The sequence below is a fragment of the Hoplias malabaricus genome, chromosome 3, assembly GCF_029633855.1.
Source record: "Hoplias malabaricus isolate fHopMal1 chromosome 3, fHopMal1.hap1, whole genome shotgun sequence".
NCBI lineage: Eukaryota > Metazoa > Chordata > Actinopteri > Characiformes > Erythrinidae > Hoplias > Hoplias malabaricus.
The window spans coordinates 51099001-51116736 of NC_089802.1; the positions used below are offsets into that span (position 1 = coordinate 51099001).

A 17736-nucleotide genomic window follows, 5' to 3' on the forward strand; every position below is an offset into this window, starting at 1 on the left:
GCCAACTCTTTTGAACAAAAGACAAGCTTAAGGAAAATTCTAAAGTCTAAATGCAACTGAACCCTCAAGTGTAAAGCCCTGCAGATTCAGATGGCTTCAACAAAGATTTAACCAATAAAAACTAAATGCTTAATATTCAGAATAAAACATTTGATAAATATAGCTCTAAATTCAGTTATAGACCATTTTGGGTCCAATTTTGATTTCATATATATATTTTTTTGTTGTCACATTGACAATGATACTATATGAAAAGCATTGTAACTCCAAACTGCATTTTGTACATGTACAACAAATGTTGTTTCAGGTCAGGCCTGCTACAATAAAATAAAAACAATTGCATTGGCTACAAGCAAAGCCTATTTATAAGTTTTGTTGGATGTTGTAAGCTAAAACAACGGAATGTATATAAGCACTGAATCCATCTTTTGTCTTTACACTGAGGGGTCTTCTCAAACTAACGATATTAGGCTATGTACTGTTGAGAAGGCAATTATGCAAATAAATCAATCATAATAACTAAGCTTAATGATACTGAGAGACAAATTCAAATTTCATGCATCCTAACTGGCAAGAATAATGGAGGTTTATATTTTAGACCTAAATTAAAAAAAAAAAAAAAAAAAGTCTATTTTGTCTAAGGCATGAAAAGCGAGATTCGAGAGAGAACAGGAAAGAGGAAGAGGCAAGAGGAAGAGAGTATAAAGCACGTTGCATTTGTCAGATAATTGTTTTAGGATTATCTGACTGGTGCTAGCTAACAGGGAAGCACTTACCCTTAAGTCCAGCTAGAAGACAGCAGGGTAAGAAGGGACAAACCAGAATAACATAAAGACTAGCAACAAGGCTGAAGGAAAAAAGCAGACACGAAAACCCTGACCCCACTACAGCTGCACGACTGAAAAAGGGTACAAGCAAAGCATGAAGGAAGAAAAACACAACGTAAAAACAAGGACCTGTATCAACATGATAGTGCACTCTGAGCTGGTGTGAGACAATGTCAGAGTGAGAGACAGAGACAGACAAAAAGACAGAGAAAGCATAAGAGACAGAGTAACAGAGAGAGAGAGACAGAGAGAGAGAGAGAGAGAGAGACAGAGAGAGAGAGAGAGAGAGACAGAGAGAGACAGAGAGAGAGACAGAGCGTACAAGTAGAGAGAAGAAAGGGAAGATGGGGAGATATTTAAAGACTGGTGTCTTCTGTTTCTTGTACTCTTTGTTCTGCTGCAGTTGTTTTTAACAGGATTCTCTGCTCTGTAATCCATAAGAGTGTGCTGGATTAGGAAAACATCTACATGAAGAAAGAGAGAGCATTTCAACTTTACATGTAACAGTGACTAATACTGTACTGGCAAATACACTTACCTTTAGACATCCATATTTGAATGCTAGTAAAAATGTGTATTTTATGCCAGTAACAGCAACTAAAAGGATTCTATGAAGGCACTGTATAAGCTTGTCCAATAAGGTTCACATTTACAGTCCTGTATGGCAAATTGGGAAACATTAAAAACTTAAAAATCAAAGGTTTGCAAGACGAAAATAAAACCTGTTTAGGTTATCATTTCCAATGTTATCTAAAGTTTGGTTGATGTTTTATATGTACATTTTTTTTCTACATCTATAATTAAACACTAAATAATTATATAACTAGTCAAACCTTTCCAGAACCTTCATAGTATTCTAGAATCTGGCAAAAACAACTGCAGCAAAATATGTAAGTTGTTGTCTTGTGCATTTATAGCGTAAAGTGAGGTGAGTTACTTATCTATGCCATTCAAAACCACTTGGGTATATAGAAGGTGACTGTGTGAAACATTTACCATGTATAATAATGTTTCAGAGGGAAGGGTAGGGTCAGTGTTGAAGTGAGGAAGTTGAATGGCATTAGCTAATATTCGTAAAGAATAAACTGACCACAAGAAACATTCACATACTGGACAAAAAATAATGGAGATATAAAAAAGAATCTCTGTTGTTTTTCTTTTTGGTATATGGTGCGGTCCTCTCTCATTAACTATGTGAGATTCCTCTCAGAAAAACTTTAAAGAATTATTTTTTGCAAGCAATTCTTTCATGACAGTCCTAGTAACAAAAATGTTTTAGCCTAATAAGAAAAAGCAAAGGTTTTAATATCTCAATAGCTTTTCAAAGATGCTTTTGACAAAAAAAACCTCTGAAGTTGAAATATGCACACCAAAACATGGATTTGGTTCTGAATAGCAGGATCTATTTTGACCTTTAAACTCTAAAGACTTAAAAACTTAATTTAAATAATTGTGTTGATATTTTATTTCATTTTATTTTGCCTGTTTAAGGAAAAGCACATAAAAAGACATTTGAGGATTTAAAAGTTAATTAAACAATGATTGATATTAGCACACTGGGACTGAACCCTAATTTACAGTGATAAAAAGGATGCTTTTAACAAGACATCATATTCTGAATTTAAAAGACAAACCAGCTTTCAGATTGTTGACTTATTCAGCACAGTGATTTAGGACTCATTAAGATATAGCTAATGTGCAATGTACAAACACAGCAATCGAAAGACAAATATCAAGCACTATATTTTAAAGGGATATCTTGTCATAACCATAACTGAGTGTCTAAGTATTTCCCAAAAAGTTACCCCAAAAAAACAAAAAAACCCTGAAATCTCTTTCCAAAATATTTACTGTATGCAGTGCATTTATGCTGAATGTGGCTCCATCTTTTAATGTCATTGATTGGTAGAATAAAGCCTACCACAGATGTCAGTGACTAAGAATATGACAGAAAAGGGAACATTATAAGGAACAGATGCTCTACTCTGCACACTCTTACCTTCATTTTGCTATCAATGCAGCCTGCTTAGATTGTAATCTGCCATATGGGTTTAAGTATTAGTTAATAAACATTAACCATTGTCAAATCTTTTAAAATGCTCCCTGTGCAAAGACAATGAGGCATAACTTGTGTTAGGCTGCCATTATAATGGCTGAATGTCACAGTGTATACGTGCTTGTGTATCCATACAGCTCTGAGTGACATTGCTGTCACTGCTTCCCCAGAGGCTTCAAACTAACTTGTCATGGCTCAAGGTTAGAACAATGTGCAAGCCCCTGCACCATAATTACATTATGTAAGTTATTTTAACATAAGGTCGGATAGAGCATTTGCTCTGGCTTGACAAGAAAAAAAAAACAAAAAAAAAAACAAAACTAAACAAAAATTTCCCCAACAGGGCGGGGAGCGTGTCCTGCTTTCAACATAAAAGGTCAAACTGAAGTGCACTCTGTGTGTGTTTGTGTAAGTGTGTGTGTGTGTGTTGTTTGTGTGAGAAAATGTGTGTATGCTTTATGAGTATGCTAACTTACAGAACTGAGAGATGGGTGCATCCATCTGTGCTGAAGCTCCGCCCTTGGAGTTGAGTTTCTGGACCTGGGTGGGTGGAACTGGTTTATGTGATTGGCCAGTGGCCCGGTACATGGCCTGCACCCATAGGATGCGGTCCTGCTCATCATCACTGGCGAAGATTACAGTGTCACCCTCCTTAACTGCATTAAAAAATGCACGGCCTCCATCCAAACCTACACACATATGTCAAGAGGTTAGAGGACATCTAAAATGTTACAGTTTTATTTTCAGTGGTCCGTTATGAATATATCAACTTTGCCAAGAAAATCAACATTAAAGCAGAAGATTATCAGTTTTAGTGCTTTACTGCACTGACTTCAGGGCATCAAATGTATTTTCCTCATGTTACATTGCTTTCATAACGAGCATTTTCGAGGTCTGTTGTTTTGCTCAAGGACACTTCTGCCATTGTTTTTTTTTTTTCAGCTAGTTGTGGGGATCAAGCCAGTAACCTTCTGGTCCCAAGCCTGCTTCTCTAACCACTTGGCCACAGATGCCATTAGAAATTTTGAGGTTTAATGGTCAATAATAAGTTGCCAGATTAATGTTTTTTTTGTTTAAGAGCAGCATTGTGCAACAGTGGAAATATATATTTGTGTAGCCACTTGTGGAGCACACAGTATTTATTGTTCAGTTTATAATTTAAACTGTGTTTGAAAAACTAACCTATTCTTATTTATTTTCATTTTAATGTCAATGTGATATTAGTGCTTCAAGGCAAGGTACCAAAGAGGTCAGTTCCATTTTGTTGAAAAAATGCTTTTTTTTTGTATTATGAAATTGCATGCAGTGCATGATTAAGAGACATTTTTACTCTGTTCACTACATTATGTGAAGAATATGTACATGTACCTGGTTGTGGGTCGGTGTAATCCACAGTATACCCATCTAGCTGTAGCAGTTCCTGGGGCTCAGACTTCTTCTCCCGATAGCTGCACACAGCAAAGGTGTACTGACTCACCTGCAAGAGAAATAACACACACACACACACAAAATATCTGTCATCGGCTCCATTTCCATTATGAGTTATTTGACATGACTCCATTCATTATATTCTCTGCATTTTTCCCCATTGTTCTGCTTGAATCCAAGCTAGCTTACTTGTACTAGGACAAAGAATCTCTTCTTCCAGCGTTTCCACACATTCTTCCCAACAGCCCACAAATACCTACACAGTAAATCAGAGGACATGAGAAGGAGCCTGAAGGACAAATAGCAACATTTTCAAGTGAAAAAGACACAATAATAAGGAGCCCTGTCATGCTTGCCATTTTACTGGAAAACAATCATCCCTTGTTTTTTAGTGCTACTAAGCTTCTGTCAAAGATGGGAAATTCAGGTCCTGCAAGTAAAAATCCTTCCCAGAATTTTGTTTCAAATGCTGTGCCACCACTGATACCAGCTTGAGACGATCAGATAGGCCAAGCAGTTTGAAAGAAATCCTGGAGAAGGGTTTTAATTTTACATGTTTACAGTTTCTACCTCTGTCTCATGCTTGGTTTAAAAACATTGTATTATTAGAACAATTTAGGTTTAAGATCAATAAAGCTAATTCCAGAATGATTAGAGACTGGACAGATATGTTTTTTTTGCAAGACCTAGCCTTGTATATAGTTTGCTATTTGTATATGTGTGTAATTTTATGTTGCTGAATAAATAAAAAAAATATTAATCAAAGAAAGGTGTCATGTATTATTATTTGAACCATTAAAAAATGTATCCTTACCCACAAGCTTTCATATTTTGAGGCTTGTCCATGCGAACAGCCAGTTTGATCTTTAGGTCTTGGTCAGGGCAGGCTTTTGTCAAAGTCATCTTGTGTAGCTCTGACTGCTTAGGACTGTTAGGGGTTGGGTGAAGGACAACCTAATTGACCAATCAGACAGAAGAGATTTTAACCACTGGAGCCAGAACAGAAGAAAAAAAAAAAACATGTTGCCAGAGTCTGTCCAACTTGTTTTCACGCATACAGCACTACTAAAACGATAAACAGGTTGCAAGTTTCAGGAAGAATATCCATGAATGTGGGTATGAGGCAAATCGATATGGACGCATCACTTTTGCCAGTCAGCATTTTTGGAGAAATTCTCAACACTCAATTAATTTTCACTCATCCCCCTGAGCACGGGGAGGCTGAATGTGCTACTGCTCCTCTGGCACCTTATCAGAGCAGAGCGAGTTTCTTTCTCATTCTCGCTCTCCCTTCCTCTCATTCTCTCGTGCAGTCTTTTTCTGTCTGTCTCTCCTCTCACTCTTTCATCCCAGGTCTCCAGCTCCCCCTCCCCCCGCCCTCCCTCCCTCTGATGAGTTGGCGTAATCTTTCTCTTTGCAGAGTTAAAGAGCTTTGAGACGGCTGCCTGCTTCAGCCTCAGAGGAAACACATCACACAGCCCTGTCAGCAGGCAAGGTCAAAATGCAGAAAGCAGCGTCTAGTCAGACTTCAGCATTTGTGCTAGAGGTATGTGGGCTGAACTTATTTGGCCGAACTTGAAATACATTTTTTATGTATCCAATCACTCGTGTCTTATTGGAATCATTTTACTACCAATTTTAATACGTTACGAATTTCAACTAATCTAACATTAGCTAAGCAAACTACCCATTAACTTGTTCACATTCAGGGGTACAGCAAATTGTGCACAATTAAGCATATGAGTTTCCAGCTCAGTAAATGCTATTGTGTTTTCCAACAGTATATCACTGTCAGAATGTCAGAATTGCATCTGCCAAAATGTCACTTTACAGAATAGTGTAAAAACCAAGATTTACAAAATTTTGTTATGAATGTTATGCTGTCTTTTGTTGTTGGTTGATCTGTGAATATACATTTAGTATGGAGTTCACATTACTAGAGAAATGCTTGATATGTGTTTGTTTGTTCTGAGTAACCAAACATGTGACTCAAGCCTGACGTTTGTTTTTTTGTCCCATAGTTGCTTATATAAAACAGTATTTTTTTTGACACAGAATAAAAACATGCCATTTCTCAGCTTGGCTAGATCCCATTTTTAATGTCTACCCCAAGAATACTGATGGCCACTAAAATGACTTAAAGTCCCAAAAACAACGTCCAATTTGAATGCCATCTCATGTTATCAGCATTCAGTAAGAAAAACCGTATCTGTTTCAAAATAAACAAGGATAGTGTCTCTAAAGAAAAGCATCTGTTTTTTTTCCTGTGGTGATTTCAGCAAGCCTTAATTTGAGCCAAATCCATGAGGTGTTATGCAATGTCTTACTCCATATTTAAATAGCCTTCCTCATGATTATTTCACACTTATGGGAAACATTGTTCTTTATATAGAAATCAAACAGGCCAACTGTATTGGGAATCATGTTTTTATTAGAAAATGATTAGACTCTAAAGTAAATAAAAAAAAGAGTAGGGCTTTTGCTTGGCTTGGGATAAAAGGTTAAAAAATATATGAAGCACTATAAACTCATTTTAAATTTGACTGCAATTTTTCACTTGGCTTTGTTTTATAGCACCAAATGTCACAAAAGAGTTTGGACTTAAATTTGAACTGGAATTGTCTCTCCTTAGCAAGATTAATTAAATCTGAGCCAGATTGTCTACGGTGTGTGTGTGAATGGAGAACATAAAATGAGAGAGTGAAGCAAATAAATGGACTGGGTGGTCTTTTGTCTTTAATTTAATATTTTCATTTTCCCTACAGTCCAGTCGAAGAAAATCAGAATAAACCCCAGCCATCACAGCTAAGCTCTACTAAAATATTCTCTCTGTACTAGCCCCACTTTATACAAAGTAGTCACAATGTTCAGATTTTATTCATCAACCACATTATCGCCACTGTATTCTTTTACAAATGTTATTCTCAAATCTCCATATAAATAATGAATTAATATTGATTTTCCATATTTACCCACAGACATCAGATGGAAAGGATACATGACCCACTACCTGCATTTTACACACATGCTTATACTGTGCCATTATTTCTCTGTGGAATGTAGATAGCACATTTCCAAAGGATAGGAGTTTCTCATGATTCATTCATTCATTCACCTGGAATCATTGGGCGCAAGGAGGGAATACATTCACAGGGCAACACACACACTCACACACACTCAAACCTATGGACACTTTTGAGTCACCAATCCACTGACGTGTGTTTTTGGACTGTGGGAGGAAACCGGAGCACCCGGGGAAAACCCACCAGACCCGGGGAGAACACACCAAACTCCTCACAGACAGTCACCCAGAGTGGGACTCAAACACACAACCTCCAGGTCCCTGGAGCTGTGTGACTGTGACACTACCTGCTGCACCACTGTGTCGCCGCAGTTTCTCATGATGAGACAAAAAAAAAGTTTGACTTTAAAGGTAATATTCCAAAAACAGCATAATCTACTCACAACAGTGCTTTAGACACACATCTAATCTATATTACATGTATGTAAAATCATTTTACCATTATTCTACAAAAACATACATTTAACAAAGTCCAAAAACTAGTGTTGTGGGTGTTTTTGTTGCATAAACTAATCATGCAACATGGAAGTAACAATATCAGCAGGTAGAGGCATATTAAATGTTTATTGCATTATTAATGCTTTTTTGTTTGTTAGTTTGTTTTTGTTTTTAAAAAAATGCCATGCACAGAGATTACAAATAGACTATTTCAGTAAAACAGAAACTTATTAAAAACACAAGCAGATAAATCAGAAGCCAATGAAGGAGAGACATACCCTTCCCAGCTCCTTATCTTCCAGGGCCAGTACTCCTGTACTCTCAGTGAAAAGTTTGACTTTGACTGCAGGAAGAGGGTGTGTAGTGGTGAAGTCCCCTTGGGTCCCCCACCTGTAACACACACACACACACACACACACACACACACACACACACACACACACACACACACACACACACACACACATACACACAGGATGCAAGAAAGCTAATTAGTTGATGTGTCCTCAGCAGTTATGCAATGTTACCATTACTGATAGCACTAACAAAAAGACAATTAAAGTGTTAATCACAATTATTCAGCTAAAATGTTGTGACTGTGACAGCCCTGATGCTTAAAGCATTACATTCTAATTAGCAAAGAAATATGTACACACATTTGATAAGAATTTAACTCCTGCCATTTTCTTTCACTCATACATATATTTCATTTCAGAATCCACACTTCATCCACACAACAAAGATAAAACACTGTTTTGATGCCTTCCCCCTCCTAGTGGTCACTGTCAAGGACATGTAGATCCCTCTGTTGCTCTTCCTCCGTATCAGTTTTCCACCTAGAGATCTCTATTCCTACATGCTCTCTTCTCTTTCACAGATCTATCCTCATCCTACATGCTCTCTTCTCCCAATCTCACACATATCTTCAATCTCGGTGAAGCAAATGTAGGGGGAAAAAACAATAAGGAGCAGTTGTGTGTGAGAAAGAAATACTGCAATAAGGAAAGTCAATATGAAAAAAACAAGAAAGGGGAAAGGGGTGAGCAGAGAGAGAGAGAGCGAGAGAGAGGCAGGCATGTATAATTCTTTGAAAAGCTGGTAATGGTATAGTACGACACCTACAGCGCATTTCAATCAATTGTATTATGAAAAAAAATATCAAGCTAGAAAATCACATATAGACATAGTGAAAACACACACAGAGGACTATGCAATTCAAAGTACACCCAGCATAAGGAAAATAAACTATAAGCATATTTAAAAAAATAAATAACCAAATACACCCACGCCTCCACCTGGAAATATACTTACACTTTTTTTTAGAAACTCAAAGTGCTTTATATTCACTGAAACATTAGAATCACTTCAACCCACACCAATCAGTTCACTCCACTCACATCAGGGAGTAATAAAAACAGGAAACTCACCCTGAGCAGGGCAACACACACTCAGTTACTCACAAAATATTCACACACACACACACCTGTGAACAATTTCACACAGCCAATTAGTCTCCCAACATGTGCTTTTGCATTATAAGAGGAAACCTACACAGACACAGAGAGAACACAACAAAACTCCTCACGGACAGTGACCCAAGCCAAGGATCAGACTACCTGTGTTGTGCCTTTATTACAGCTCCGGATAAAATGATTAAAATTAATTTTATTGAACATACAGAATAAAAGTTTAGTCTCCGCGCAGTACTGTACATTACCGCAAAATCACAAAAAATAGCACTGAAACACATTTCTGTTTAAACATATAGACATGCAGAGCAGGGATGGTATATTCAGGTTCAGAAAGTGAAAAAGCTTCCCAGAATGTTGTTGCAATGTCCCTGACACCACTGAGGCTGGTTTGAGACGATTGGAGAGACCAGGGAGTTGGAATGAAATCCTAGTGCCCACATAGAGAATATAATACATTCACCTGAACCATCGTTCATCATTCAGTTTCTGAATACATTTATATTCTCAGCCTCATTGAGAGACTGCACTGGCCTAGTAAAGCCAGGAACACGTGACATCATCTGCTGCCGTGGAAACAGGCTGCACGTGTCAGAGACAGCAGTCAAATGAGACAGAAAGAGTGCGAAAGGGAGAGACTGTGTGTGTGTGTATTGTGTTGTATTTGTGTGGTGTGACAAAACGTCTCTCTGAGCAGCATGAGAGCCTCAAATTTAGACTCAGGATGATGGGGTTCAGTGAAGACAATATTACCGCTCTCACTTCTAACCACATAGGGCCATGACAGTAACTCAGTTGGGAAGAGTCCATAAACATGCTTACAAGTCCATAAAAACAATCATAAAATTAAAAGATTAAACACCACTAGTGTTTGGGAGATTTTTAAAGGGGACTTGCATATATAACTGCAGCACAGCTAAATAATACTTAATAGTAGCCTAGCTTCTACCTATGGTATTCCATACTTCACCTATGTAACTACATCTTACATCTTACATATTACTACTGAGAAATTAATTAGACAACACATCATAAAGGGTTCATAGAAGGGGTCGTAGTGTTCATTCTTATTCTACCTCCCTCAGACCAGGTTTTTTTTTATGTTCATTATTTTTATTTGTTGTCTAGGAGTCCAGTTTCTTTTAATAGTTCCTGAGAGGTAGCTTTTAGAGGCATGGAACATGTTTAACATTGTATCTCTCTGCTAGTAGGTTTCTGTAGAATGGGATACGTAAAGCACTCATCAGATCTTTCCAACTTAATCTGCTTAAACCTTAACCAATGAAGTGTGTTGAAACTTTATAAAACATGGGTGGCATTCCCCTTTAAGAACCACAGCTGGGCTTGACGTGAGGTGCTTCAGAAGTAGTAGGTGCCTGCGCTAAATCAGTGAAGCCTAGGAGAATGAATGGAGCCTGGTTGCAGCTGGTCAGGTGGTTCCTTCCTGGTCCAGTGTGTTTGGTTCCCACGGCGATGAGGCGGTTAGCATTCTGACAGTGCTAAGGGCAAACGCCAGAGAGGGTGCTGACACTGCACTACAGCACGCATCACTGAGCACTGCACTCGCGTGTGGGTCTGTGTGTGTGTGTGTGTGTGTGTGTGTGCCTGTGTTTCTGTGTTGCGTGTATATGGGTGTGATACAAATGACTTGGCAAATAACACTCTTTCTAGCTCTGTCTAACTTAACAGATCTGATAGTTATTGCAAACCTTTATATGTAAGCTGCAGGCATACATCTGCCACTCCTTTGGGAACAGAGCCGGGGTGAGAAATAGAAAGTTGTAAATCAAAAAGAAAGGAAAGAATAAAGAGAGAGGGAGAACATGGGGGGGGGGGGGGTTAGTAGAGGAGAGAGCGTCCTTGGTGCTGCCTCGTGTTGGCTTTTGTCACCAATGTCGCAGAGCATGAAGGTGACCTTGTGCATCCAGGAGTGGGCAGGAAGGCACAATGTATCCAGCGTCCCGAAGGTAAGGCATGCACAGATGTGTTTTGGTTTGAGCTGGAGTATGAACCAGTCACTCAGTAGTCTGTGAAACTATGTGAAGCATGTGCAATGATGGATCACGCTAATTCTCCTGTGATGTCATTATTCTTCACCACTGGAGCGCTTGAGGCTTTCTCATTTTCACTCTCTCGCTCCTTCCCTTTCTCATTCCCATTTTTTTCCTTGCCCCCCTCTCTCTCTCTCCTTTTCTCACTCCCTCCCTCCACGTTTCTAATCAGTTTCTCCACAGCTGACTGCACTTGTGAGTGGAAACAGAGGCTGCACTCCTTTTCATTCTTCCATCCTCTCTCTCTCTATCCCTCTCCCTCCTTCCCTCTTTTCCCCATCTTTCCCCTCCCCCTCTTTAGTTCATTATAAATTGGCACCTGATCCAGTGACGACAGAAGAGGGGGCCCAAAAATAGCTCAAAATCATGTGCTCCTCCCCAGAGCCTCTGCCTCTGTGTCCAAATGAGTGCAGGCTGGAACACACAGCACCTGAAGCAGCACTGCCATGATGTTCATTCACCGCTGCTCCAGAATAGCAGTATTTTGCAGTGTTTTTCAATAGTTGTACTGTGTAAAATATACTTCATATTGTATAATACATTCAAACTCTTATTATTCAGTTATCAGTCTCACACGCTTTAAAAATAAATGTTCCTAAGTGGTTCTTAGCTTACTGTTCAAACACATTTAACACATAGAGGGTAGTATTCATAAGGGTCCACGACACTTAAACAAGTACCTCCTGACAACTGACCTAGACCTACTTACACATTTATGAATACATAAATCAACTCAGAATGATTACACAAAATTTGTAATTTATACATTTTAAATAGCCCCTCAAATGTGTCAAAACACAGACTAGACTTGTAATGAACAGAATACAGAGATGGGAAAGTCTCACATTGGCTTGGAGGCCTCGGCTTGGTCAGTCTGGAGCTTCTCTCCTCCTTCTACCTCCATGGTGCAGTACACAATGCGGTTTGGAGCCAAAGACTTCAGCCCCTGCACCTCCATGATCACCACCTACACAGGAAGTCCATATTGAACACTTAGCAGCAAGACATTAGAATGAGCTCTTAGAAAACCAAAAGGAAAAAGAGCAGGCTGCTCTCCTTAATGATTTAAATGCCTGCAAGCACCAAAATGTCTGTATTTCATCTACAGTGAGTCTAATAAACATATTGGATATTGTAAGGGTACTGTCTGATTTATTTCCCCATTGAGTTGTTAGAAATTCTTAAGATAGAGCACTGTCTCAATACATCTGAGGAAACAAGGCAAACCAGCAATTAAAAAAACAGTCATAAACATTAAACTAGTTCTACCAGTCTTCTTATATATCCAGCACAAGGTTAATCAACCTTCCATTTTGGCGTTTTTGGGTATCCTTTAATTTAAAGTTGAATGTTTCATCAAACTCTAAATATTTATTTCTATGTGTGGACCTGAACATGTACCTACATCTAAGGGCTATCATCCACTTTTACACAGCATACTTTTTTCCACAAGATCCTTACTTGTTTTTCTTCACTGCTGAAACCATCTCCACAAAAATCAATCCAGCAGCACTCATAAAACCAGAGCACTAACACAAAACAGACACTCAAGACTCTATTGTGCTGTTCAGATCCACACAGCACTGCTTTGCCAGGTAGTTTAACGACTAGCACCCTGCAACATTATAATGAAGAGCAAGGAGAATAAGCTTGCACAAGATGCTATAATTATAGCAAAAACTTTGGAGAAGAGAGTTTCTGAGGGTATTCAGAATTCTCTAAGATAATTAATCAAAAATGCAGTACTACACTCTTTAATATACTGCAGCCCCATCTACTCACAATGCAGAGCGTCTGTAATTTATTCAACAGGAAAGTGTGAAAATTTAGAGAATCCTGAAGCCTCAGACGTGTCAAAGTAACACTGGAGCTGCTAGCTAAATCTATCACTCTCTCAGATTCTCTATCATCAGCAGGCTCTTCATGAATTCCTAATAAGGAAAGATAAAACTTAGAACTTTCAGATTATTTTTCTGTAAATAAAGCAAAAGTTTGATATTTTACCAAAGGGCACTGTGTAAATATATAAGACTCATAATAAAAAAGAATAATAACAGTTTATTTGATAAGCACCTTTCAAGACACCCAAGGACACTTTACAATAAGGGTAAAAAGAAAGAAAGTAAACAATACAAATAACAGTAAATTAGAATAACAATAAAATGCACAGAAATAGAAACAACACAAATACACAGATCAGCCATAGTATTAAAGACACCAACTTGTTTCTACACTCTTACTCCATTCTCTTAACTCTACTGACCATACAGGAATTACAGACTAATCTATCTGAAGCTCTGCATACATTTTAGCTCCCTTTCATCTTTTCATCCTGTTGTTCAATGGTCAACAGGACCACTGTGGAGCAGTCATTCTCAGCGCTGCAGTGACACTGATGGGATGTTGGTAAAAGTGGATCAGTCACAGTAGTGCTGCTGGTTTTTTTTTTTTTTTCTTTTTAAAACTGTGGCCATTCACTGTCCACTCAATTACACACACACATCATTAGTCCACCTTATAGATATGAAGTCAGAGACAACAGTTCAACTGTTGCTCAACTGTTTGTGTTGGTCGTCCTCTACAGCTCAAAAATATGGACAGTGAATTAGAAACAAAGGAGGTGGTTTTATTGTTATGACTGACTGGAGTAAATATACACCCATCACAGTCAATATTAATTTGTACTTGTACATCAAATTTGAGAGCACTAAATGAAAGGCCAATCACTAAATCATATTCCCTGATGTGTCTGAATGACATGGTACATAATGACAAAAACATTAAAAGCACATTTGGTTGATCCTTCCCTTTGACAAATTAGTGCTGTCAAGCAGAAGTTGTAGGCAATGAGTAATGAAATATTTCTATAAAAAGGCTATTGACAGTGACACAGAGTGACAATGCTGTTGGCTTCTGCACAAAATGGGCTCTCCACACCATAAACAGGAAACTGTTTTGTTCATATGCCATTCATTGAATAAAGACAATGATGTCATGATGAGTGTGTTAACAGTCTTTTTTTCATAGTATTTCAACAATATTAAGCAAACTCTTTAAACTTTTTAAAGTTTAAAAGTACCATAAAATTTCATAAAAGAGCTGCAAAAAAAGGTATTCCATGTAATATACCTCAGTTTACTTATAACTAATTAAATAGGTCAAGAATTGTCATTAGGGATTGCCAACTGATGACCATTTGAGAGTGCAGAATTTATCTTGCTTGTGCAAACAATCAATAACTATAGTCTTCTCTATGCAGCTGACTGAAAATTGAGTCTTAAATTAATCTAACTGATGCCCATAAAATGGGGAAATATATCAAAGCATCTTTGGCTTGCAGTTTCCAGGGTGCGAAATGTCAAAAAGTCTTTTTGTTAAGGGACACTGCAAACTGTGAAAATCAAGTCAAGATAAACTGCTGGTGTCCTGCCCATATACGCAAAGCAAAACCCTTATATTATAGCAATGGATCAGGTACATAAACAACTAGTTGGCAGTGACTAGCTATATTTATTTTATATATGATTAACCTAAAAAAGTTAAAACAACTCAAGCTTGTGCTCTCTTCCATGATGGTAAGCTTTCCAGGGACTTTGTTAGCAGTAGTTTGAAAAGAAACACCTGCTAGCCTTCACCTTCTCAAAGCTTGTGACACTGGCAATGACTAACAATTGTGGAGAAAATTCTGCAAAAATATTCTGCAACAAAGGTTTACCTGATACAGATGTGGTCAGTGTTTGTCTTACTGTGTACAGTTGGAAGCAAGCAAAAAAGTCTTTTTTGTGCAACAACATTAGTCTGTGGACTTCTGAAGGACAAATCTAGCTCTTTGGCCATAATTACCAATGATGTGTTCAGAGGAAAAAAAAAAGAGAAAAAGCATTTTAAGAAAACAAAAAATGTGTTGGAAACTGTGGAACATGGGGGAGGATCTATTAAGCTTTGGGGTTGTGTGCCAGCCAACTGCACAGGAAGCACTACATGTCTAGATACAAGTATTCCACTATGTATGTTTTGCAAGGAAGAGTGGGTGAAATTATCTTAAGCAATTATAGAATGTCTAACAAACTGTGATATTTGCCAAAGGAGGTTTCACTGGGACTGAATTTGTAGGGTGTCATCATGTTTTGTACATCTCTCTTACTAGTACATTTTTTTGTTCTATTTTATTACTATCTTTAATCACATTGGATGATTGAGGGATGCTTCATCACTCAACAGAACATAGCTTCAGTGCTAGAGGATTTTATGTTGCCATATGGAAACATATGCAATAACAATGAATAATTCCCTACCTCAAGAGTGAAGGATAGGACCACGTCTGACTTAGACAGCTGGTTTTCATCCTCCTGGCCCATGTCAATAATAGATGTGTTGTGTCCTCTCTTCAGCTTCTGAAGTTTGAACTCGCCTCCCTTGGACACAGGCATGCTTTCCAAATTAGCCATCAGCTGGTTTACTGATGACTTTAGCTCCTCGATATACATGACCTCCATCTCTTTAGACACAAACTTGGGGAACTTGCCTGCCTGTGGTTTTTAGAAAAAGCAGGAAGAAACATTAGTAAAAGCCCTCACTAATTCATTGACATAAATTCCATTCTCTACATTACAAACAAGTCTCAGCATAAGTCATTTCCAGGTTTATAGTACATGTAGATAAATTCAGTCTCCTGTGTATATGTATCGGATCGGAAAACGAAACTCACCCTGGCGATCTGATCAGCCATCTGCAGACGCCCGTCCAGCTCCCTCCGGATCTGAGCTGCCTGCTCATCCAGATTATCCAACTGCAAATCAAACATTCACTCAGTTACAATAATTATTTCTGTCCGCACACTCCCCAACAAAAACATCTCCTATACTCTCAGCTGACAACCAATCCATTCCAATTAAAGTTCACAATACAACTGGGGTCGCCAAAGGTCACTCTCCAATTTACAGGGACGGAGGATGTCTGAAAAACGTTAAAGGGCACCTACATAGTTTAATTTATAACTTGATTAGGCCAAACTATCAAACAGCAGTGCAATGAATTCCAACTTGTCACTCATGTGTGAAGATGGCAGAACACAGTGTGGTATGCTCAAAGTACCTTATTCCAAATAAGTCCAAACTATGCAATACCCATTGTATTCTTAAATTACTGGTGATGTGAGGAACAAGCAATATGCAAAGAGTATTTCATCATTTAACATTCAAACACAGAGAAACCTGGATATAAAGCATGTAAAACATGTATGAGCACAAAACATTTTAAATATGTAAGAAAATGGTAAAAAGCTGTGATGTATACAATAAAATAAAAATAATCAAAAGCTTTGTGGTCTCTCCTCATAGAGTCTCTGTCACGACATCCGACTTAAAAGTGTTCCAGCACATCTACAACTGGAATTTAAATGCTATCAAATGCCCTAAAACAACATATAATACTTGGTCTAAAACAACACAATAAAAAACTCCCAAGTAATATTTTCTTACAAGCATTTATTTTCATTCATTTTTCATTATCTATAACTGCTCATCCAATTCAGGGTCATGGTGGATCCGGAGCCTACCCAGGATCACTGGGCGCAAGGCGGGAACACACCATGGAGGCGGAGCACAGAGCAACACACACACTCACGCCAACAGACACTTTTGAGTCGCCAATCCACCTAGCAACGTGTGTTTTTGGACTGTGGGAGGAAACCGGAGCACCCGGAGGAAACCCACGCGGACACAGGGAGAACACACCACCTCCTCACAGACAGTCACCCAGAGTGGGACTCGAACCCACAACCTCCAGGTCCCGGGAGCTGTGTGACTGCGACATTACCTGCTGCATCACCATGCCGCCGCATAGAAACAGCAGCACTAAAATTACAATCTCAGTGCGATTATTTGCACATTTTCAGATGCTGTATATGAGTTTACGTGTAAATAATGTGAGATCAGAAGTGAGTTTTTTCACCTTCATATGCATGCATACACACTTTGTGTAGTGCTAACTTTCACGTCCCTCCCACTCACTCAGCTATCACTTCCTGTCTGTGTCACTTGCTTGCTCTCGCCCACATTGAGTCCAGTGGCTACAGTGCCCCAGGAATCCTTGCTGTGGCAACTGTCACAGAGAAGTGGGAAACCCCATCACTGGGGGCATGACACAGTGTGTGTCCCTAGAGCCCACTCTCTGTGGACAGCTCTCCTAGTGCTCTGTTCTAATTAAGCATGGCACAATATCCACAAGATCCCTGTGTGTGTGTGTGTGTGTGTGTGTGTGTGTTGGGGGGGTTTAAAGTCTGGGCGAAGGACAGGACAGTGCTGTGAGTGAGGGGGTGGGTGAAGCTCTGTTAAACAGGAAGAGAGTTCACAGTGATCTCAACCAAAGTGTCGCCTTTGTGTGC

The 17736-nt window shown here is 38.7% G+C and overlaps 1 protein-coding gene across 10 annotated transcripts in view; it reads right to left on the reverse strand.

Moving 5' to 3' along the window:
* cadpsb (Ca2+-dependent activator protein for secretion b) overlaps positions 1-17736 on the reverse strand; it is an 83983-nt gene that overhangs the window by 29317 nt on the left and 36930 nt on the right. For all 10 annotated transcript variants that reach the window (XM_066663893.1, XM_066663892.1, XM_066663891.1 and 7 more), the window contains exons 4-11: positions 16060-16140; positions 15647-15880; positions 12197-12318; positions 8110-8221; positions 5126-5265; positions 4501-4567; positions 4252-4360; positions 3360-3572 (exon numbers count right to left, since the gene is read on the reverse strand). In XM_066663893.1, coding sequence (XP_066519990.1) covers positions 3360-3572; positions 4252-4360; positions 4501-4567; positions 5126-5265; positions 8110-8221; positions 12197-12318; positions 15647-15880; positions 16060-16140 — 1078 coding nt within the window. The remainder of the gene's footprint in view (positions 1-3359; positions 3573-4251; positions 4361-4500; positions 4568-5125; positions 5266-8109; positions 8222-12196; positions 12319-15646; positions 15881-16059; positions 16141-17736) is intronic.